Source organism: Lepisma saccharinum, chromosome 8 (genome assembly GCF_977018435.1).
Source record: "Lepisma saccharinum chromosome 8, izLepSacc3.1, whole genome shotgun sequence".
Classification (NCBI taxonomy): Eukaryota; Metazoa; Arthropoda; class Insecta; order Zygentoma; family Lepismatidae; genus Lepisma; species Lepisma saccharinum.
Genome location: NC_139236.1, coordinates 82098481 through 82124425, shown reverse-complemented (window position 1 = coordinate 82124425; position 25945 = coordinate 82098481). Strand labels below are relative to the sequence as shown.

General features: G+C 37.1%; 1 protein-coding gene across 2 annotated transcripts in view; it reads left to right on the top strand.

Moving 5' to 3' along the window:
* LOC145991209 (uncharacterized) overlaps positions 1–19496 on the top strand; it is a 65095-nt gene extending 45599 nt beyond the window's left edge. The window contains exons 13-21 of one of the 2 annotated variants that reach the window (XM_083127126.1): positions 934–1398; positions 6270–6380; positions 8212–8235; positions 9394–9456; positions 10309–10356; positions 12418–12486; positions 15010–15066; positions 15715–15828; positions 18888–19496. In XM_083127126.1, the coding sequence (XP_082983252.1) occupies positions 934–1398; positions 6270–6380; positions 8212–8235; positions 9394–9456; positions 10309–10356; positions 12418–12486; positions 15010–15066; positions 15715–15828; positions 18888–19039 (1103 nt within the window). In that variant the 3' untranslated portion in view covers positions 19040–19496. The remainder of the gene's footprint in view (positions 1–933; positions 1399–6269; positions 6381–8211; positions 8236–9393; positions 9457–10308; positions 10357–12417; positions 12487–15009; positions 15067–15714; positions 15829–18887) is intronic. The other variant, XM_083127127.1, reaches the window with a different exon arrangement.
* Positions 19497–25945: the final 6449 nt, after the last annotated feature.

Here is a 25945-nt window from a genome sequence, read left to right as displayed (position 1 = left end):
TTGGAGAGATTTTCTAAATGCAATTAAATTGGGTTTGTTCATGATGAAATGTTTCTCACATTGTTGATAATTGAGATATTGATCGTTTATTGTTCGAAATTGAATCTAATAAATTTTTGACTCAAGTCTTTAAAAAATCTGAATATTGTTCTATACATTTTGTTCATGAACCTTCCGCACAAGAAAGCGAAGCTGCGAAGTTGGTATTGGTAAGAAAGGAAGTTATGCACTTCATTGAGTAGTATTGATCCTGTAGTTCTCTTATGAGTAGTTAGTGTGTATTTTTTTGTATTGCAGGATATTTTGGGAGAATTGTCAAACCTGAGTGAAATATTCCACGATATTTTGTGAATGCCATTGCCTATTACTTATTTTGATTGATTTAAAGGTGGGACCAGTACCGAGAATTATATTTTCTTTATTCTTAGGTATAGCCTTGTCATTGGTTCTCTATTGAGACTGAGGTGGCGGTGTTAAAGCACTGGCCAACGACCTCAACAATTTGTTACTTGTAACTGTTGGTTGTTGCTAACTTTATAGCGCGTACATTAATCGATCCCGGACCTATTTCTTCACGCTTCCCATAAGGCTTTATTGTCCCTTTTTCTAGTACGCAGCCAACACGTTACAAATACAATTTCTGTCGTTGATGTTCTTCAGTAGGTTATATGGAGAAATATGAGACCAAACTGAACACTTGATTGCATTTAACTATTATTTTCTGTACTGAAACCACGGCCAACAGAAGTATAAAATTTAAATGTTGGTGGTCATAAGATACATTGTGTTTGTAATATTACGCAAACTTATCCATACTAAAAGAAGGAAGTTGCTATGTTAAATTTATGCCTCCAATGAACAAGTTTATAAGAATAAACAGAAACTGTTTTGGTTTTTATATAGGGGAATTCCTTAAACTTGTTTTTACCTTAGTTCCAGGAGAGGATACACTTTACCCGGATATGCAGAATCCACCAGGTGGTGGCGTACAAGATAGTGATATTGGTCCACAACCGCAGATAATACCAACACCACTACCCATAGATGGACCGGGAACTCTTCCTACTGATGGACAAGTTGAAGACCCACCCAGTACTGGGCCAAATGATATGCAGATACCCATTAATGAAAACCCAATGTCAGAGATTGGTCCGAATGCACCACAAGACATGGATGAAGGAGCAGTACCAGAAATTGGGCCAAATTTGCCACAAGGCACTGAGGTACCGCAAGCTGGGCGAAATATGCCAAGTGGCATGGAGATTGTACCTACTAGTGAAGGAGCTACATCGGAAATTGGGCCAAATATGCCAAACAACATGGATATGCCCAACAGTGAAATAGGAAAATCTGAAGCATTTCCAGGAAGAGAGAATGTGTTTGTTCTTGTAAACAAAGGTAAGTCTAATTGAAACTTGGCCTTCGACCAATCATGTAAGACTTTTTCGGAATCACGATCTCTGTTCTACATGTATATCCAAAACATGTAACACAGTGTCTTGCTAGTAAGATTTTCCTTTTCAAATCTATGGAACTACTTGGTAAACGCACACATTTCATGATCTTGAATTTTTTGAGTTTTTCCTTTCAGTCACTTTTATGCACAGATAGGCTAATCTGTACTGAACCTACAGTTTAAAGTGAGACCCGAACCACTATGTACAGTCACGGACACTTCAGGGTTGTAACAATAACATTGACTCTCAATGGAATCGTTACAAACCAGAAGTGTCCGTGACTGTACCACCACCGGAAATAGAACCCGAGACCACTTGATTACATTTGTCGCATTTGTTTCTTGAGGTTTGTTTTCCTAGTGACGTGCAATACATCATGTCACTTGGATGTGAAATCTCTCTGAAATTGATTATAAACAATATTCAAAGTGAAAAAAAAAGATACAAGGTCTATGACTAAATATAACACCTAAATAAATTGTTACATCGAAGGCTCGGATTTTTATGTTGTATAAATAGGCAAAACATGTGCAGGGTAGTCCATAAATAAAACAGGAATAAAACAGAACCAATCACAATATGCAGCAAAGAGAATGACAGCATATCAGGTATGTGGCATATAGGCAGCCATCTTGAAATCCGTCATCTTGGATTCAACTTCAGTATTTTAAATGGGAAAGTGGACATGCGATTTATGAAAATGGGCTAAAACCACTAAAATAAGTGAAAAGTATGTAAACATATGAAAATATTTTCAATGTCTATCCTTCATTTCCCTGTGCTATATTTTAGGTTCGAGAACAACAACCAGGGCCACTATTCCCATAATCAGCAGAAATTATTTGGTAATATCCTTCGAGAATGAATGCTATGGAGAAAAAATGTAATTACATCTGTGTCCTAGTCGGGGGAGGGGGATTATAAAATTTGCACCGCTAGGCTATCCTCTCTTGTGCCACCCCAACATTATATTATTGACAGTTTTGTTATATTAGTACTTATTGCATGTTCTGCATTAATAACACTTGTAGACTTTAAAATATAGATACATCTGATTAAAACGTCTTTCTTCTACGTATCGTCTTTCATGGAGTTGTTTTATTTTGTTATTATCACAATATTAAGGAATTTTAATAGTCCATGGTGTTCGTCACTTCTGTCCCACAACGTCTAATTTTTGTGCAGCCCTCTTAGACTTTCGGCCCCTAGGGTATAGCATAGTATAGCTTAGTGGCAAATCCCTCCTGGCCATAGTCATAATATGTAAGGGTGTCTGCATTCTCATTCTCATTTTTTTATTTTTTAGCCAAAAAATTAAGTCTCACACGACTTATAAAGTGGACATTGAAAAATACGATGATGAGCATCTTCCTGATCTTACTTGCATTTACACATAGGTGAATTAACTAAATTAATTTTATATAAATGGTGATTCAATCTGATGTGCTCTGACCTTAATCTTAGTATTAAAATTAAAAACTTTCTAGGTATAATAAATGTATAAAACCATGGACTTTTACTGTTTACATTTAGTACATTCTTGTATGAATGACCCATATATGTAAATTTTTGTATAACCCATATCTCCCAATCATCTTGAATTTCGTTTTTAACTCTTGGTAACAAATCTGTATATGATAGTAATATATTTGTTCTATGGTCCATTATTCTTGCTCCTTTAGCATTTGTATCTGCCAGTTCATTATAATGTAATCCTGAATGTGCTGGGATATACACAGTGTATGCAAAATGAATTATCCTTCCTTCTGAAGTTAATACATCATATAACCTTATTATGTAAAGTATCAATGCTGATGCTTTATATAGAGGTAAAGGTGGTATTATGAGCCATTCATATATTATGAGCCCCCCCAATATCTGTTCATGTAGTGGCCTCAACCTGGCGGCGACGATTTTAACTGCTAACTTAGTAACGCCTTTTGCCGCCAGAGAGTTATCGTTCAGTTGCAGCTGATAGTTTATGAGTAAACGTGTTCTTTTTGTTTTCTCGATCTGAAAAACTTTGAAAGGTAAGTGTTTTGCTTTTAATTGCAGTACTTATTCATTTAAATTCATCCTAATGCATTATTGCATTGGATAAAGCATGTTTAAAAGATTGTTTTTGTGTAGATACTATGTAATTTTGCAAGTAATAAAGATTCGTTATGCATGTTCCAATTCCAATATGGCAAGGGTTGTAAAATGAGCCCCCATCGAGCTTGGTATATGAGCCCCCAAACTTTAAGGGGCTCATATTATATACACTACAGGAGTGGTTTCAACTTTGTCTTTTCAGATGTCACGAAAAGTACTATGTCCACAAAACAAGACCAAAGGAAAAAAACTGGAATACTGAAGATATGGTTAAGGCGATGAAGACTGTGAGAAACAAAGATATGGGATTGGAAATGGCATCAAAAATGTTTCTTGTTCCAAGACCTACTCTTCAAAGGCTTGTTCGAGTTGACAAACCACCGGAAGAAGCCGCTTTAACAAAATTAGGGAGAAAACCTATAATGCGTGAAAAGCTGGAAACAGAGTTAGTCGAGTATTTACGTATCGTGGAAAGTAAATTCTATGGTCTTACGAGACAAGATGTTCGCAGGGTAGCTTACCAACTGTGTGAGAGAAATGGAATTAATCACCTATTCACAGAAGAGGGGTTAGCTGGTAGAGTTTGGTTCGACCACTTCATGAATTGTCATAACAGTGTTTTATCTCTTTTGAAACCTGCTGCGACATCGCTTTCAAAAGCAAATGGCTTTAACAAAAAGGCAGTCGACAATTTCTTTGATATCCTGGAAGTCGAGTACGCCAAACACAACTACCCGGCAGACAGAGTATTTAATGTCGTTCAAAGCAAAATCCTTCGAATCATTGGGTTGGGTTGAGAGAAAAAGACAAATGGGAGTTCTAAGTTCTGCTGAACGGGGGTCTCTCGTGACAGTAGTCTGCTGCATGAGTGCAGGGGGAACTTTTGTACCTCCTATCTTCATTTTTCTTAGGAAAAATATGTCTGAGCTTCTCATGAAAGGCGATCCACCTGGGGCAATTAGTGGATGTCACCCGTCCGGATGGATACAAGCAAACATTTTCACAGACTGACTAACGCACTTTATTGACAAAATTAAACCCTCAAAAAATTACCCTGTGCTCCTTATTCTAGATGGCCACAACTCCCACACCAAAAACATTGACATTGTGAATCTTGCTCGAGAAAATGGCATATCCATTGTAAGGTTACCCCCATACACATCGCATAAACTGCAGCCTCTTAACTGCGCTTTGAAACATCACTACAGTGAAAACATACGCAAGTGAGAGACCAGTTGGACCCTATGATATTGCCGAACTATTGGGAAAGGCTTATTTGACTTGCCAGACCGGATCCATTGCTGTGATTGGGTTTCAGGTTACAGGATTATATCCATGTAACCAGAATGTTTTTTCTGCTGTGGATTTTGCACCTTCCTCTCAAGAGGCACTGGATTTGGAAACCCTGCAAAAAGGCAAAGGGAAAACACCCAAATCCTCCAACAATGCAGTAAGAGGACAAAACACAGGTACTGAAACTCCACAAGAAGATGGTCAAAATGCATCTGGGACGACAATTGTAGAATCAAACCGCGCTGGAACTGCAAATTTACCAGTTTTGGAGAATGTGCAAGTAACAAGATTGCAACCAGCTGCTACAGATTTGGTATGGGCAGTTCCGGTCTGTGTAAAGATAAGGAGAAGAAGATTCCCGGACACACTGTGTCTCCAAAATATATCTGGCCTGTTCCCGATCCAAAGAGGAAAGTGACTAACAAAGGTCCTAAACCCTCCAAGGCAGCTTTGATTACATCGTCTCCGTGCAAAGATGCCTTGTTGGCTACTGGAGAAAAAGAAAGAAGTCAGATTCAGCTGAAAGGAAAATAAAACTGAAGGATAAAAAGCAAAAAGATGATCAACAGCCTACTGAAAAAAACACAAACTAAAACAAAGCATGCAGTGAAACCGAAGCTTCATAAAGATTCAGATGAGGAATTCTGTGAATCAGATATCGATTCTGGGGAAAATGTCTTAGAAACACCAATCGGAGTGGAAAGTCCCGGTGATGAAGAAGCAGTTTGTCTGTTCTGCGAGGGTCTATTTTCGGCAGATGACCGAGAAGAACTGTAGGTGAAATGTCTCATCTGTGAAATGTGGGCACACAACGACTGCGCTGGATGCGAGAAGGATATTTACATTTGCTACTTTTGTAAATATACATTACAAAGAATCAAAATAAAACTTTTCAAATGGTTTCTTAATGACCCTTTCAATTCATTTTTAATTACCCTTACAATTGGTTTTGTAATGATTTTTTCAATGATCTTGTTATGAACTCTTTTATGGCATTTCACATCATAATATCTTTTTTAAGGTTTTGTAATGAATAAAATGTTGTTTGTATGATTTAATTTGTCATACACTTTTCTAAACCAGTTATTCTATTATTTTTTTCCTAGGGGCTCATATTACCAGCACAAAACTTTTTTTCCACAAATTGACTTGTTTTGTATTTTATTTTTTTTCATATCCTCAAAGTTGCTCAAATTGGTTTATATTTTAACAGTAGTTGTATGAAATGTTGTAGTTAAAGTTAGCATAAGTATCTGAACAAAAAAGTTAAAAATCAAATTTTAAAAAATACAAAACAAAATGGGGGCTCATAATACCACCTTTACCTCTAACTTTATATGAATGATTCTGGCGCAGTTAGTGTTGTGTGTTCATGTAAATTCATTGTTGTAACTTTGTTAAACAAGTCATTTTCTTAAAACAAAGGTCTCCCATGCCCACCCGGGACACGATGGAAAGTTCTTTGCAATGATTGTTACTGTGACGAATACCAGCAAACCTACTGTACACAAACAGAATGCAGGAGCGCAATGACACGTGAGTATATATGGTCCTACAATTTCACCTTTGTTGCAAACACTCACAAAGAAGAAATACTTGAATATATTCAACGAATCAAAATACGAGGGAAAGTCAGTAAATAGGCCACAAACTAATGTGCAAATGCTGAAAATAGTAGCGAGTAGTTTCCAAAGGTGTCATTAGGTGGCAGCACAATCCAGCTTAACGATATTCAGTTAGCAGTCGCTGGAAAGCAGACGCACGGATGGGCAGCTCAGTTTAAAAATGGCGACCGTGCTCGTGGAGTGTACGTTAGAAGAGCAGCGTGCTGTTGTGAGTTTTTCGTGCGCAAAACTGCTTCCCGCCAAGGATGTTGATGAGGAAGTATTTCCTATTTACGGAGAAATTCGGTACACAACTGGATCGATCAATGCTCGCCATGATAGTCAAACGCTGCAGACGAAGACCGACCTTCTTATCCTGTCCAGATTGGCAACAGAACCAACAAAGCGACGGGTAGAGGAGAAGATTCGAGCTGACAGGTAAGTGACGATAGATAGCATACCAACTGCATTAGGGTGTTCTCGTGGTTTAGCCTACAGCTTAATGCATGATCGTTTGAATTTCCCAAAAGTGTGCGCACGATGGGTGTCCATTCAACTGACTCACTAGAGGTGCGACTGTGACTAGTTCAGCAGCCCAAAGCAGGTTTTGGGCACTGATAAAGCGATGGGATAAGTGTATCAATGTTGGTGGAGAATATGCTGAAAAATAAAGACGGTTTTCAAGTCGCTATCTCACTTAACATTAAAAAAAATGATTCTGACCTACGTACTGATTTTTACCTTCGTACATATAAGATTGGATACTTAGAGTGAGCATGGATCGCTGGAGTGTGCAACAATATGTACCAGGGGCACAACTCTGCTTCAAGGCAGATCACCATACAGACTCATGCGTGAGTTTTCAATTTGGATACGGTAAGTGAGATCCTGGTTTCGTAGCCCATCCTTTATTTCACGTTAATGACCACCTTCATAATTTCATTCTAGCATGGGTTATGTTCTTCGAAATGTGGAATACTATCGCATTTCGGTTGAAAAATTATTAATATGCCTGGTCATAACATTTGAAATGGCTCATGTCCAGTCGCCAGCAAAAAAGCAACAGCCATCTAGATAATGAAACACTAAATTCCTGCAAATCCGTTCTGTGTGTTGCCTAACCCTACGGCAATGAGGAAACAAGCAAGAGTTTTAGAGTTAGGTAAGACTTTCATTGAAACATTAAAAACATTAAATTAGTAGTTGTGCTTCTGGCTGGAAATTAAAAAAAATACATTTTAGAAGTTTTAGTATTAAAGAATGTATTTTTAGAGTTGTTTGTCCCCATGCATGTGAAAAAGACTTTAGTTTAGATAACCGAATAACTATTGAAAATATACAGCGTGTCCACAAAGTTTTGCTACCGTTACAATGAAACTTAACTCCTAAACTATATGAGATAAAGACATGCGGTTTTTTGCAACGTGTTCTACAGCTCTCAAAGTTTCATTCACAGTTACAACACTTACACATGCGCCCCGTTAGTTGCCATCACGACGTCGAGACGATACACGCTCCAACCATACACGCTGCAGCATAGCAGCATCAACCTGTTCAAGAACTTCTGCAATCCGTGTAATAATAATAAAATACCACTACTGATTAAAACTTTGAGAGCTGTAGAACACGTTGCAAAAAGCGCATGTCTTTATCTCATATAGTTTAGGAGCTATGTTTGATTATAATGGTAGCAGGACTTTGTGGACACGCTGTATAATACCTGGATTTTTTATAAACTTCTCAATGTTAATCATTGATTTCAGTAAATCGTCCAAGGCGGTCTGCAGGTAAGTCCAGACTACCTGGAAGCGTAGCAGTACTTGTAAGTAACAATTTATTTGTAACGTATGTATAACTAACAGTTACTATTTAAACTTCTTAATGCCCCTCTAATGAAAGATATTGAAAAATCGCACAGCAAGTAGTTTCTCAAAATATACTATAGGTCTATAGCACATGGTAATGGTATTCGAAAGAAAGTGAATGGTCCCGCGTTCTTTTCAATGGCACACTTTTTACGTTTCTGTTCCTTAATCTGATAAATATTAAACCCCATCAAAAAAGCATAGTTCACTTGCTTAAAATGTTACTTTTGATAGGCTATATTATTTATTTTATGGCAAATTTATGGAAATGCTAAGTTACAAGTGCATACCTTATTTGGTATATTTTGGTGATTTTAAAGTCTCAAAAAGCCTAGCGTTAATAACAGTAAATCAAATTGACAAGAAAAGTTTTCGAAACGTTAGTTATACGTTACTCGATGGTTCTTTTTACATAAAAATACCACTACAGTAATATGAAATTCATCGAGTATCCAAAATAATGTAAGTTCAAATATTTCTTATTTCTATAATTTAAAATAATAATTGTAAACATGGGCAAATATTTTGTGATGTAAATGTATAAACTATAATATGGATCCGTGGAGAAGTACATACATTTTTAGCAGTGCGTGGTTCGAAGATTTTGAAACGTACTCGTTTAAGTGTTACATGTGGTATATTTCATTGTAAATAAAATCTGAAGTGTAAAATTACATGAATAATTTGATGGTATTTTACTATTTTACATGCACATTGTAGTACAATCTACATTTTACTGTGGTATTATTTTTCTGAACTAATTCATAATATGTTTTTAATATATTTAATTCATTCAATTTATACAGTGTCCTCTATTATAAACAAGTTGTAGTCCCATTCATTAGGTGTTTCCTAACCTGGTAATAACTGGAATATACACATTTCGTTTGCAGATCTATTAAGATATTGCTAAGGAGAATGGCTTTTGTAGGATGGAACTTCAAATATATTTTGTATGTTAACTGTTCCATTATTGCTTAAGAGTTATAACCCTACGCAGAACATGGAGGCATTTCAATTTGATCACCTTAACCGAAATTTCCTCGTAGAACTATTGTAAATATTATTTTCTACTTGCAGTAGTTGATGACAACAGCATGGAAATAGACAAAATAGTGGACATATACATCAGAGATGCTAAAGGTTTGTTTCTTGCAAATAAGGATATTTATTTCTTCAAAATTATACATCTCAGATGACGATCATCTACCTAAAACTGCCACTTTAGAATATATTGAAAACAGTGCCACATATATTCCAAATTTAGAAATTATCAGCAAGTGGAAAACTTCGTTCCTTATGCACGTACACAAGCCTTAATTTTGAACTTCATTTGTCATAATATGCAAACTAGTAGAATACGACAGAGTATGCAATACATTTGAAAATTACAATTTAGAAAACTATTCTCTGTGCTTCATGGTATAAACGGAATCTGTTTTTTTTTTATGCATGGATAAAAACAGTTCACAGTTCATAAACGTCGTTTGGTCTAACCTGCTGTTGTTCCCGCGCTTGCCGAACAATGATGTTTGACAGGAAGCACACAGTCAACTTCTGGTTAGGGGAAGCCAGGAAAAATCTTCTGGGGAATGCAAAAATGTACCTACACTAAACCACTAAAATTGACCACAGCGAGCTTTCTTTACGAGACATAAAAATTGAGAATTAAAGTAGCAAGTGGCAACAACGTGTGCATAACTGGCACCCATTCGCTCTTCGCTGTGCAGCAGACGTAATTTTCCTCGTTTCCGATTGGCACAGGGAATGTCGAGCGCTAGCTAGGGCAGGAAATGTTACAGGTTGGATCAAACGCGGATTTCAATTAAGACGTTTGTGAAACTAACTATATCTTTCAAAGACTATGATGGAAAATTGTTGTACACTTAAATATCAAGCTTGACTACTGTGAAAGTTACAAAAGTACAACTCATTGTTACTTCATGATAATCATGCCTGCAATATTATTACTACAATAATGTGTTTCCCTTCTAGTTCTTACAGACTGGCTCTATGTATTTGGGAAGTGGATACTAGACATTGGTACGTACTTACAAATGTTCATAATAAACAGTAGATAAAGTTTGGACATTATCATAGCTTTGGAAAAGATATGGACGTATTGTTCATTAACTGTAATGGAGCTTTCCCCACTTACATGGATGGCAGTAATGCTCACTTCAAATAAATTTAGAGACAAAATTGACATAAACTGTAATTTATATTAACAACATATGGAAATGGTTAGGCTAAGTTCAAAGTTCCACATTTGTGCAGTATCTATAATAATTTAGTCATATGATTACTCAAAATTTATTCATATAATGCAATTAAATGTCCGAAATTACTATTTAAACTAATTTTATTAAATATGATGTTTAAAAAAGCCAATTTGTATATAATGACAAAATTATCAAATTGTGCAATATTTTGAATTCATTCATATTCATAACAGTTATTTTTGACTGACAAAATGAAAAACAAATATTTTAAATCATATGTGTTCTTTCAGATAAGAAAGATATGATTCATTCAAATTTATAATTAAATTTATTGAAATTATGTACATTTGCATTGGCATCAAGTTTATATACAAAGGTCAACTCTTTAAAATTGTTCAATGTATAATATGATGTCATACTTGGTATTTTGTATCAACATTCAAAAAATGGTAATTGTAATCACTAGATAAGTATATTGTGATATACATAGTAAAATAGCTGTAACAGAGCAAATATGTACATTTACTACACAAACATTCAAGCTGTTAAGCACTTATGGACAAAAATATAAAACAAAAACAATTGAAGATAACTCATACTAAAAAGTCTGGCTTGAAATAGTTGCTCTAATACTAGTTGTCTGGGACTTTAGAGGGATCTCATGATGGAAGGAAGATAAGTAAAAATGTGGCTATTGGTGAAGGATTGATATTTGTATAAATCTGGATATTTTGAAAGGTTATACTTTGCAAGTTGATCTTTAATAGTTTGTTTAAACTATATAGAGACATTTTGTTCATAACAGAATCTTGAAAATGCTTTTATAATGGCATAATCTTTAAAAAAGGTTTGGAACTTGTGAAAAGTGCCAAGTTTAAAAATTGGAAGCAGGAAATTATTATCTGCTTGCATCTGCATTATCAAGCTAGTACATGAATAATGCATTACCTCAAATGAATGTTTTGAGAAATAAGACAAAGTGAGAGAAATATCTTCTGCATTTTGGATGTGAATTAACCATATGTGGAGTTTTAAAAATTGAAGAATGGAAGCCATCTTGTAAACCTGGTTGAAGAAATTGACATATTGAGTTTACTCAGATGTAGAACTGACGCATGCCCAAATATTAAGAAAAAGACTTACTCTACCTCATATGTTCTTGTAGACAAGTGCATAATTTGATGCTCTTGTAACTTTTGTTATTTCTTGTTTTTTATCAATATAATAATTATAAAAATATTTATTATTGTTTGAACTAAACACTATTCATCAGCATATGTAAGCTGGTATTCCTTTTCAACATATATCCGTAGCTCCCTACTGAGCTATAACATTGATTTGAATTTTTGACAGGTATATACATAAAATGATGTGCCAATCAAGACTTCATATTTAACCGAGGACATTTATCAAAGTGATTAATTAGTGAGATAGATTAGACTGAATCGTCTTCTTGATATTTAGTCACACTTTCTTCTCTTTTCATCACGTTCCATCGTTATAATATGTGTAAAATTCCGTGCTTAAGGATTTCGGGCAGTGGGGAGGGCACCGTCTGTCCCCTTCCCAAAGTCGGCATGTATGACATTCCTGTGTTGAGCTCTTCACATAATTCGGCACGAATTATGTGAATAGTCAAAAGGCATCGTAGTCTCGTCTACTTCTGTTAGTTCATTATCTTGGAGGGTTCCACACAGTGGCGTCGATTGGGTTCCAAAACTGGAGGAGGAAAGAGTAGCAAAAAGTGAGGGGGGGGCAAGGACAGTTTACTTTCCCTTTGTACATAATGCGGGGCAAAAGTGGCAAAAAGTGTGGGGGCAGCAACTGCCTACCCCCCCCCCCTTGGTGCCAGAATTATACATATATATTGGATTCTTGACAGGTAAAGCTGAGGGAAAACTTCTTGCCGAGAGGACAGCAGACTACATTCTAGAGTTGGCCGCGGATACAGGTAAGAATTACTAAACTTAAAATGTACATGGGATGCAGAAAAAGTTCAACTTGAGGTATTGCAGGTCTATTTTACTGCAGGACCTAGCTCATGATATCACGTTTACATTAATAATGAATTTTTGTCAACTGATTTATGAACTCCATTGTATAAGTTCCACTGTTGCAATCATCAGAAGAAAATAATTTCCAAATTCACTTTACAAACCTTGTAAATATAATAAAATTGACAAATTACTTTGTTGAATATGATACATCATATATCATAAAATTGAAATGTGTTGTCTAGTATTCAGGAAGGTGCTGACTAAATTTTGTTTCAGTGGTCATAAAATTTTAGGTAAAAATGTGAAGTGTTCTCGAAGAAAGTACTTAATTTTAAAAATAGTTCTAACTATTTTTACCAACAGGATTGTTTTTTCTTTAGGCACTTTGAAAGACACACAAGTACAATAATTTTTTTGCAATGTCCTTAGGAAACATTGTTCCTTACTTGCTTTAAGGGTACAGATTATTTCTTTTAGAAAGCATAATTTCATATTCTGATGTACTTTGCTTTCAACAGTAAAGGAAGTGTTGGACAATAGTCTTACGAACGGTAAGCCTCTGATTTACAATTTAAATTTAAATTTTATTGTATGCACAGACAGTTACAACATTTACAATTCAGATACAATATTTTTTAACAATAGAAACATGTTGCATTCTTAAACTGCCAGATCGAAAACTTGAATCTTTTACAATAAGATAGAACAGCCCGTATTTGTTGCTTGTTAATCAGCATAATATGAACATGGGATATTAAGAAACATGTCTGTTAGTGTGAAAATCGAGTTAGTTGTTCAGGAGTAAGTATATATATATATATTTGGCATTATTAAAAATATTTTGTATATGTACATTTTAGTTGCATTTCATTATGTTAGCAAATGCCCTATGATATTTCCATACATTATTTCTGCAAATAATAACTAGTGTACCTTTATTAAATCCGATATCTCTAAGGTACAGTACCTTTATACAACTATACACATAATACAGAGTTTACAATGAATGGATCAGTAAATATGCTTCTTTACAAACTGGTTCATGATATAGGGTTTCCCAACAAGAACGATATGATTTTACAATGAAATAAAATAAAAACTACTTCAGATAGAACCAAACTTATGAAGCGTAGTTTATTACATTATGTTTTGAATAACACATGTAAGTGTCCACTTCGACTTCGTTCACACGAGTGAATTCGATGAACCCAATTTTCGATGACTTTGTGCAATAACTCGGGCCTAATGTCACGAATGCTGCGTTCGATGTTCAATCATAATGCATCAAGGGTTCGTGGTCTGTTTGCATATAGCCTACTATAGATTTTAAATAACCTCAGAAAAAGCAATCTAAAGGAGTTAAATCACAACTTCTTGGAGGCCAATAACAGTTGCATTTCTTGAAATTATCCTTTCACCAAACTGTTCTTGCAATACGTCGATAGTGGCATTAGCAGTGTGACATGTGGCATCGTCTGGTTGGAACCACATGTGCTCCAAATCAATTTCATCTAAATTTGGCATCGTGAAGAGTAAAATCCCTTTCAATTGTTCTAACGATTCGACGAATAGCAAGCACAGAAGGGCGATTATGTGGACCATAGTTTTCGCGAAGTGCACGTTGAGTATTCACAAAAGAACGTCTATTTTCATTTTTTTTTTATAATAACCAAACGTACTTGAAGCGTATATTTAGCTATGATGAATTGTTACAATATACTAAACACAAATGACAACTAGTGGCAGTTGTTATAATATTTGAAGCATAGTTTCCAGTTCTTTTCAAAATCATATCATTCATTTTGGAAAACCCTTTACAAATAAATTAAACAACCAATGAGAGCGTGATGTTTAAAACTAGTTTTTACAGGCCGCCTTTTTCATTTTTATATCTGTTTTATATATCTGTATATTATTGTTACTGCACTCCATTCCATATCAAACATTTCGTATCAAATCATTCTTCTTAATCAGTCAATCTAACATAATTGCTACCTAGTATTAACTAGTATGACAGCCGTGCTGTATTTCGGTTAATACTCTTATTAGAACTAAATATATATATATATAAAAAAAAGTCAAGTGCTCCCCTGTGCTTAGCACCACGCCATGAAGGCGTATAGGGGGTGTGGGGGTAACGCCCCACACTTTCTTGATCCGGTCGTGAGTGGGGGTGATGTGATCAGCACCACGCCCCTGACCGCCTTTACCCCCCAGGGTTTCCCCCAGGTACCCATGTTATTCGACGCTGGGTGGGCGCCGTGGCCGCTTCCATCGTTAGAAAAGTTCCCGGATTTGAACCGGCCGGGGATCGAACCCGGGACCTTTAGCATGGTAGTCAGACGCGTTACCGACTGAGCCACCGCGGCCAACAAACTAAACATATACATAAATAATTTATGTCAATTTTCACAATGGGTCTGCAAGTAATATTGGACGCAAATGTGACACATCTCAGCATATTACTTTCTTTTCAGGAGAAATGATCTTGGATCAACCTAAGACACTACAACAGCCTCCTGAAAAAGGTTACGGTAAGCAGCTTAGCATCAAAATGTTTACGAAAGATTTCCTGTAATTTTAGTATTGCACGAACATTTATTTTCTGTGACCACTCCTCTTGTGGTTATTTTACGTCGTTTTTCAACCCGATTGGTTAACCGCGACGCAAAGAAGAACAGCAATGCGCCAAACAGAATGATACGTTCATACTTGGAGAGAATTCTAACCTGGCATCTGCATAGCTTAACGCTAACCATTCTGCCACGGAGACCAACAAAAGCCCTCTAATTTTGGTAGAAAGTTGGATACAAGAATTTGGCTATGGATATATTTGTTTTACATCTATGTATATTTTAAGCAAAGTTTGCTACAGAACAAAGTTATCTAGTCTATTCCGAAAATGTTAGTATTGTCGAAGAGATTATGTAATTTTCTAAACTAGTTAAACGATTATCATTTCCACATAAAATATACTTTTTCTTCAATATGGATTACAATTTTACTTCTCACTTAATAACACGAACTTGTAAAATAACTATTATTTCTTAATTTAATTAACTTTATTCCTAAATATTCTATGCACGTTTCATGAAAATATAGTTAATTTGGATTATTAAATAATAGTAAATCGCTTATAACATTTAAACTGACAGTACAAAATAATCCAATATTTCTCCTAGTCACAAGGAAGAGTGGATGCATGCCATCACATGTGTGGAGAGAGGGATGCAGTATGTGTCGCTGCGTACACGTTGGAATAGGCTACTGCCGCAATGAATATTGTACAGATTCAGGTATGATATTGGTAACTTTGGTTAAATTCTGTATTGGAAGATCGTTTTTAATTTTCACTTGGATCTCGAAAAATAAAAACATTATGTCATTCTAAAGAGCAATAGGTTAAAATCTGTTTGAACTAGGACTACACACAAACACCCACACGATGGAACTAGAAAGCTGCTCAAAATATTTCGGTTAAAGTTACAATTTAAATATCATGGATGTGATTTTATAAACAAGTTGGCAACGCTGGCAATATCTGTGCAATAGAGGCTATTCGCTTGCACTCGTGGAGGCTCGCTGCGGTGCGAGCTTCCCGTCTGGATACTGTACCTCAAGACTAGAAGCACAACAGGAATGGGGGAACCTCTGTATTAAATGATAAATACTGTTGGGGAATAGGTCCTCTTTTCCACGGAACTATCTCCTCTTTCATCTGCCATGATTACAATGCCACACTGCACTATTACTCACGAATCAGATGACGAGAGGTTTCTTACTGCATGAACGCGACCGACGAAGCCTTCTGCTTAGCTCACTCCCTCTTTCCGACCCTTTTACAACGCAACAGCAGCGCTGCTCGCTCTGCAGTCTACGCGTTCATAAAAAAACACTGTTTCACAAGTACGGCGGCTAGAAGAAGTCTTGGTCCAGTATATGTCTAATGTCTAGAAGTTAAAGTTATAGTTTCATATTTATCCTTTATTGCGCTCATTTATTGTAATATTTCCTAATTTCCAAAGAGCACTGTTAACAACACTGTGAATAATATAATGAATGCCTACCGAAGGGGTAGACTTGAATTAGATCTCTCACTTCTGGAGCCATAACTCTCCTTGAAGCATTTCGTAATTTCAAGAAGTGAAAGTACGGCGCCTTTAATAACGTAGTGTGGAAAACGGCACTTTTCTGGGCTCTCTGGCTGCTTCCACTCGAATATGATACCGCTAGAGGCGCTGGTGTCTGTACAGCTGCATGGCATTCGTCTGCTTATAATGGAAGTAAATGGAGTTTTCGCTGCAACGTCCGATGATTCTTTTACATGAAGTTTTTCTATGAATATGATAATTGCTACGATATTTGATACAGTGGTCGCGAAGATATTAACGAACCTTCTAGACAGTCGACCATGTCCTGTTATCGTCATACTTTCGTTAATAATACGGGAGAAAAAATACGCATGGAATGCTCTTGGTAGCTAAATTTTTGTGTATGAATTAGGTTCATTATTATTATCATCATCATCATTTCTTTTAAAGTTATACTCACTGAATCATTTGTATTTTTGATATTTACTGTATCTTTTCTTCCGCTTTAAACTAATTGCGGCGATGATGATAATGGTGATTGCATGAAATGACAAGGGGAAACCCACAAAACTTCCTTAGTGCCATCGACATGAGTGTAAGGCAACTTTCAAACCAATGGGACAAGCGACACGGGACGTTCACACTGATGTGACTAGTGACACAGACACTTCCAGGCTGTAAAATAGCATTCATGGCGCATGCGGGTCCAAACAGCAAACGACGCGTTCATATGGCGTATTCGCGTGCTAGTTGTTACTTCGGTCGGAAAGCTCCTTAAAGGAAGAGTGCTCAGACCGAGGCGACGTGCCACAGAGGGAGTTGCCAACTAAGTGACAAGCGACATGGTACCTTCAGTCTATTAGCAAGCGTTTGCTGCTAATTGTGCGAACAACAGATCTAGGCGACACGATAAATCACACGTTACGACAACAGATCTAGGCGACACGATAAACCACTTGTGTGTCGCTCAAACTGGGCCATTTCCTCAATAGCTTGCAACATGTTGCCGTGGTTTGTTGTTCGCGCATGCACTATGCAATGAGTGTCTTGCTTTAGGGAGATTGCATACCAGAGCGACAAGCGGAACGCGACACTTATCGCTTGAGAATTTTACCAACCGAACGCTGGCCTGTGCTGCCCGCCATGCCGCTACGATGTGAAATGTTGTTCTTGATTGACTCGTTTCCAAGCGACATGTGTCGCATGTCGCTTCGGTATGAAAGTTGACTTGGATCGAAGGGCCAGTGTCGCTTTGGTGTGAAATCCCCGTATCGTTTGTCACGTGTCGCTTTCGTCTCAAATCTCCTTGAGGAAACGGTGCAGTCAGAGCTTGTGTCCCTAGGGTTCGAAAGGGTGCATTGGCTGATTACCGACTGCTCGCTTCCAAGCGACACTTGTGGTTTGTCGGCTCGGTATGAAATATTTCTCAGGATACTATTTATATTCTAATAACATAGAAAAATAAACTCTAGTATACAATCCAAGACCTGACGTCCGGAATCACATTGCGATGTTTCTTCTTGTGTTACGCATGCTATTTATTTATTAATTTTATTTTACTTTTATTTCCAAATTAATGCCATTTCGTGACTGCAAATCACTCCACAAATATAACTGTTTCCATCAATTCCCGTACCGCCTTTCAAGACAAACAAATCTACACAATATATTCCAAAAACTAACTACCGTACTGATCGCACTGCCATCTATGTTGTCATCCGTCTCGGGAACTAGTTCCTTGGGTCGTTTTCCACACTATGTTATTCAAGGCGCTGTAGTGAAAGTATCTTTATCCAACCGCTAAAGATCTTTAGAAAACTGTTACAGGAAGACTGAATTGCATTGATTGATTGAATTCGTGTTTTAAGTCCATTTTACGTTCAGCAAGGCTAATCGTGACTGGATCTACAGTTTAAAGTGGGATTCAAACCACTGTGCCATGTGGCTCCACCAAGGACCGCTTGATTGCAAGGCGACGACGCTACCACTGCGCCATCGGGGAGGCCCAACAATAATTGAAGATAAACGTGTAAATTAAAAATAAACATTTGAAAATTTAAAAATTTCGTAGTAAATTAGTAACATAAAAATATTAATGTTTACAACAATATTTTTATTACAATGTTTTATTCGCTGGAATTATTTAATCGAATATAAGATTAAAAACATAATAATTTCACTGTTAAATAAAGTGGATCTCTCAATTATTTGATAACTAGGTAGCAAATTGCATTTCAATTAACATAATCTCATTTTGTACGCAGGTTTTTCTGGGAGCTCACTTAACACGAATACATACCCACCTTACGATAACAATCTGAATTACCTGGAGAAGATGGCTACCGACTATTACGAAGAATATTACGAAGCAAATGAGGAAGGTCCAAGACCTTTTAAAGCAAGAAGAAATGGATAGAGTGCATAATCACGTACATTTGGTGATTTAAGAACAATAGTTCGCAGACTAGAACATAACTACACATATTGAGAATGCATTCTTCAATCGAATATTTACTATAATGTATCACAAAATTAACATAACATATTGTAATGTTTCCAGCATCCTGTTAAATTCGTATAATATGTTATTCGATAAATTGAAATCAAATAACGCATGAAATATGGTACTACTCTAATACAGCGAATCCAATAATTAGGAACAAGGAAAAAAAGTTGTTTCGTACAAAGTACGTGTGCCGTATTATCAGATACAATAAAAATGAATGAATACGCAAAAGACAAATACCGATTATAATCACACAGGTTCAATGTTATTCTTATAATTTACACTGCAAGATACAGAAACATTAATAAATGGCAATACATATTCACATCCTCGTACTTCTTGGTATTTTGTTCAGAACGCAGAAGATGGTAAATGTGACAAAAAAAAATCATATATATTAAAAAAACTATTAACCTTAAATGGCCATTTTAACGATATATCATTAAAAGATCGTATTAAAAATCTGCATGCATATATAACCTACGTACTAATTGAATATATTTTTATATATAATTACGTATATATTGAAGACAGTACTAGTGTACATTTTGTGATACAATGCCTTCCGATTTAACAAGTTAAAAATTATTGTGTTGTATTCTTTCTTTGCAGTAATAAATATTAGTTGAAAAACAATCGTATGAAATTTATTTCTGGCTCAGTGCAAAAAAAAGCGTCTGCACATTCGAGAATAAAGCAATTATTTATAAAGAGGCTTTTACATGATGTTATAATATTACAGATTAGAAAGTTTTATTAAATATTTTAGCGAATTTTCAAGTCAAATTACACCATATTCAGAGGGGAGAGCTTGAAGATTTGGCCTTCCACTAAGGAAAATTATTTGAGATACTACCAAGATGAAGAAACGAGATATAATTTTTCGTGATCAATACTTGGAAAATCGACAAACGGTGCTAGCAGAATTCTCGTGCTGAGTGCGGCTGAGATTTTCATTTTACACGCACCACACCAGACACACACTTTATTAGCATATAGGGTACCGGGAATGGCCCTACTGTTTAAAGTGAGACCCACCATCAGGTATCGAACCCGACACCTCTTGATTACAAGGCGACTACGTTATCATCACGCCATCGGAGAAGACAATGTATATACTGGGTGTTGCAAAATATCTGTTACAACGCTTGGGAGGTGATTCGACAAGTAGAAACAAGGAAAAATGCCATGTGAAGAAATGTCGAAATCTGCACAGTTTTCGAGTCACAGGCGTGTGAAAATCGCCCCACACCATGTTTCAAGCACAATAACTCAACAAGGAAGAAAGATATCAATGTCGGATTAAAAGAATACAAAGAAAGTCGTACCTGACGAATACAATGGTGCAGCAATTGAGGCCCAGTGTAAATTACGCAAGGGGACTCGCAAAGGAAGTGGGGAATCCACTGATGGAAAATACAGGAAATTTACTACTATTTTCTATATAATGGTGAGATCGGAATGTAGCCAGTAAAAATGACGACGTATGTCCATAAGTTCCACTACTGCTGGGACACCGTCCCACACTCGGGAAATAGCAAGTTTACGCGAAAATGGCGCTATGCCGTCAGTTTACGCTGAGATTGATTTCAGCTAAGTGATACAGAAAGCCCCACTAGAGGCGCTGGGAGTGTAGGTCACCTGTTACGTATTAGCGTTGGTGGATACTACGTAGAGAGTGTAGTCGACCGTTGTTCTTCCTGTCTGTTCTGCGTGTCGCAGCGTGGAGTTTAGTCTGGTGTGTGTGTGTGTGTGTGTGTGGTTGAATTGCGCCAAGGAGTATTGTACGTAGAGTACGTATTCCAGTGTTCATTCTCGGCTTGCAACAACTGCGTGGACACCTGTGTGACATTACGTGGGTGCTAATCATGGTACCTGTGATCCATCACTCGTAGGTAAAGTTCCCCCCGTTGCTGGTCAGTTCTCGAACAGAACAATGGCGGAGAACTCTACCCACGAGCTTGGTGATTTGCATCTCGTTTATGGAGAGGCAAACCGAAACAGCCGTGAAGCACGGCGTTCGTATCACGAACGTTTTCCTAATAGGCGGTTATCAGCACATTCACTCTTTCAAAGACTTGATGTTCGAATGCGTGAAAATGGATGTCTACTACCCTGTATGTGGGATTGTGGAAGACCCCGCACTGTGCAATTTGAAGAGTACGTTTTGGACACGATACGAGACCGTCCTGGCACCAGCACACGTGTCATTGTTCGTACGCGACAAACTCACCAAAGCAATGTGTTCCGCGTTCTTCAGGAGGAGGGATTGCACCCATACAAATTGCATAATGTGCACCACATACTGCCCACACACTTTCCCCTACGCATGAATTTCTGCCAATGGTACGTGCAACAAATTCTTGCCATTCCATATTTCCCAACAATAGTTTTGTGGACCGATGACGCAATGTTCACCAGGGACGGCATGTTCAATAACCACAATAGCCACGTCTGGGATATGGACAATCCGCATGCAATCATTGTGCGCCATCATCAACATAATTAGGTTCGCAGTGAATGTGTGGTGTGGCGTAGTAGGTGACCACTTGTGGTGGAAATTATCGGGTATTTCTACATGACGTATTACCTGAACTTTTGGAAAACGTGCCATTGGCAATGAGGCAACGTATCTGGTTTCAACACGACGGCGCCCCCGAGTATTTCGACCGGGGAGCCGGGCCTTAGTCAACGATATTGGATTGCCAGGGGTGTACCTTTACCGTGGTCACCTAGCTCCCCCGACCTCAGACCACTGGATTTCTTTGTGTGGGGAGAAATGAAAAGGCTCGTCTATAAAACCCCTGTAGAAAGTGCTGTGGACCTCGTTGCTCGTGTTAGTGCCGCTGCTGGGACAATTGGTGACACGCCAGAGGTATTTGCGCGTACCAGACAATCAGTGCTTCGCCGATGCCATCTTTGTCTTGAAGTCATTGGCGGATATTTTGAACAACGTCTCTGAGTATACCGGTGTTTGTGAGCCCCTATCAGCACCGCATAGTGTCCTGTGAAAGGTACGAGTGAAGATGCTGGAGATCGCTGTACTACATACTGTCGATCTGCACGTGCGGAGGTTGTGCGCTTCTCAGGGGAATCCCTTCAAGATGTGCTGTGCCTGGAAATGTTACACGTCATTGTGTGCTTTTTCTCGTCATTCTCCGTCTTCATTCCTTCGAGGATTACCCACTTTTCCCTGGTTTTCCAGTATTTTTTTCCATTTGGGATGGTGTCCCAGTAATAGTGGGACATGCGACGAAGTGGTTTCTTTTCTTCTTCGTACCGCAATGTGAACCATGTGCAACAGGAGGTTTGCAGTTATTTTCCTATTTCCAGAGTGTGGGACGGTGTCCCAGCATTAGTGGGACATGTGGACATTTTTTACTGGCTACATTCCGATCTCACCATTATGTAGAAAATAGTAGTAAATTTCCTGTATTTTCCATCAGGGGATTCCCCACTTTCTTTGTGAGTCCCCTTGCGCAATTTACACTGGGTCTCAATTGCTGCACCATTGTATTCGTCAGGTACGACTTTCTTTGTATTCTTTTAATCCGACATTGATATCTTTCTTCCTTGTTGAGTTATTGTGCTTTAAACATGGTGTGAGGCGATTTTCACACGCCTGTGACTAAAAAACGGAGCAGATTTCGACATTTTTTCACATGGCATTTTTCCTTGTTTTTACTTGTCGAATCCCCCCCCCCCCAAGCGTTGTAACAGGTATTTTTCAACACCCTGTATATGCTCACTCACTCCAAATCGCCTTAGCTATAGCTGAAACACCATATTGACAGAATTCCAGGCAGTCATGCCTTCACTAGAACTTCCTTCGACATAAGGGACTGGGATTGGCTGTCGCAGTCACGTGAATCTCCACTATGTACCGCACATAAGGGTCGATTGAAAATCAGATATGGCGACCTGTGTAGTAAGTAAAAATTTAAAATGGTTACTTGCGATTCCCTTTGCAGCTTGCGCCATGTTGAAAGTTTCACCATGTGGCTGGATCTACGGACACAGTAACACGATTATGCTTTATACAAATCCATTAATGCAATTAATTGTACTACAATAACGATGACACTTTTGCATACAAATTGCTGAGTAGCAAATACCTAAATCCAAGTAGGCTGATATAACATGAAATATTTCTCTCGGTGCTGGGAGGCGATACGCACCATGCTACTTTGAAGTCACGTTCCCAGAATTCCGTGTTCTCACGAAGACGTTCCCAGTGGGAGTCAAATATAAACAAACGAATAGCGGAAAGAGAATTAGTTACATTGAATCTTAAACAATGACCAAATTAAAATCAAATGATTGATTGATTGATTAAGTTTATTTTACTTCGCGTTTTGTGCCTCTTGGCTAATGTGCGAAGATGGGGATGAGTGATAAAATGATGAAATTGATGAATGCACATTCACAAACAACCAAGCCCGAGCGGGATTCGAATCCGGGACCCTTGGCATCGCAGCGCGAAGTGCTAACCACTCTTTTATTATTATTATTTTATTATTATTATTTCCATTTTAAATCAAAAAATTACAGTAAATCTTTACAATTCTTACAGATATGTTATTCAAGTATTACATTTAAAAAGTTGGCATAATGTAATTTTCTTACTCGGCTTAAAATCAAATGAGCGAAATTAAATTTTTGCATTAAAAATGGACAATTTTGCAGCCTCAAATTTATGTAACCCAAGGCTGAAACCTGATCTTAAATCTAGGCCTGGTGCAGGGCCGGATTAAGACTAAATTGGGCCTGATGCTGCACGTCAAAACCTAACAATGAAATACCGTCGATTTTTTTCTGTACAACTAACTTTCAAGGTGAAAAATTTACTACGTCGCACTTACCGAACAATAATAAAGTAGCAACAATCGCCAGGATATTGCAAAAAACGCAGGTAAATTACTAAGTAAACTGCTTAACGTAAAATTGATAGCATTAACTTGAAATCTTCGGTGAACAATAAACACAACGACGTTATAGTTACGTCACAGCGCAAAGAATAATAGTAACTGTATAATAAGTAACGCTCTATCTAGGGGTCCGAAATTGGGGTTCCAAATTTAATTCTAAGATTTATTTTCAGGTTAATATAGCAAAAGAAAACTGTTCAGCTTTCGGTAAATTCTCGTTTGTTTTCATCTGGGCCTATTTCAGGAATGGGCCTAATGCGCAGCATCAATAGCACCCACCTTAATCCGGCCCTGCCTACGTGTGAAAGAACGAAGGCAATAAGCAAAACAAAACAAAAAAAACGAAAAATACAATAGACCGTTCAAAAACATATCTGTCGGTAAGAATAAAAGTAAAATACAATATCCTTTGTCAGTGTAACTCCTAGAAATCAATCATATTGAGTGCATTACAACGAACGCAACATACCATAAATCTTAGATCAAAATTTTATAAACAAATTAATCCGTTTATTTTAAGAGAAAAAATATTGTTTCATGGATGTAAAATATTTGATCTGTCACATGCGTTCAAAATTGTTTTCAGATTCGAGTTATGATTTTTTTTAACAATAAATGACTGGGTAAATTCTAGTGCTGTCACAATGATGATTACATTGCAGATCTTAGGATTTGTGCAAGTACAGAAATTATATTTTTAAATGTGTTATTTTGCATGAATTTAAGTTAGCTACATATTCATATCCAAGATACATGCATACTCTAGCAAAACAAAAAATAATACTATGCAAAGCGTTACGAATTATTATACAGAAATTGGGAGCTAAAATTTGGATTTGATTTTTATTGAGCGTCGCTTCTCTGTCACATTTTGTCTAATTGTGACGATGAGAATGGGCGATATGTTGAACGATACAGAATAAATATATTTTTTACATAGGGTGACAAAATTACGTTCACTACATACTTTTGTTACTTTTGACTTACAAATTCCTGTAACAAAAGTAACTATTTTCTGTGCCTCATTGACTCATTGAAATGATATAAATTATATTATAAGTTGCCAAAACCTTTTGTTGTAAGAATATTTTCCTTCATATTTTTGTAATTTTCGTCGACTTTTCTGACACTTTTAGCATATTTTGATTGATTCGGTTTATTTTAATTCGCTGTGCCACTTTTCGCTAATCGCGAAGATGAAGATGAGGGATATGATGAAATTTGATGAAGATATACTCACAAAGAACAACCATGCCCAGGCTGCGACTTGAATCATTGACCCCTGTCGCACTGGAGATTTGACGAATTTCATGAAGCGGCACTCACAAAGAACAGCCATGCCCAGAATTTGAATTGAAACCAAGAACGGTCTCGCCCACGGAGTATGTTAATGAACTTCCTCGGCCTTTTGTGAAAATAGTTCCCTTGCTTGCGAAAGAACAGCGGTTCACCACAAACAATAGGAGTACGATATTGAAAAAAGGTCATTTCGTATATGAAAATTGAAAGTTGTAGATAAATTCGAGGCTCTTGCCCGATGCCAGAAAAAAATGTCAACGACACATATCTCTGTGCACAAAGAATTGTTCAGATTCTCCAACACCAGAAAATAACGATCTTGTTTTCAACATAAAAAACGTATTCGTTCGAATGTGGAGAAAGGCAACGTTAATGTTTAATCGAAAATAATTGCGTTGTGTTATATCACGCGTTTAGAGTACAATATAATACAAATGAACCAAAATAATAGGGTAATTATAATGCTGTATATATTTGAAGACATACGCCGATACAACGTCATGGTTAAGAAAGTAAATATAGTTTGTGCAATGTTCTGACCGCAGAATAGATTATATAAAATACGCTATATTCTTGTAAATAACTAAAT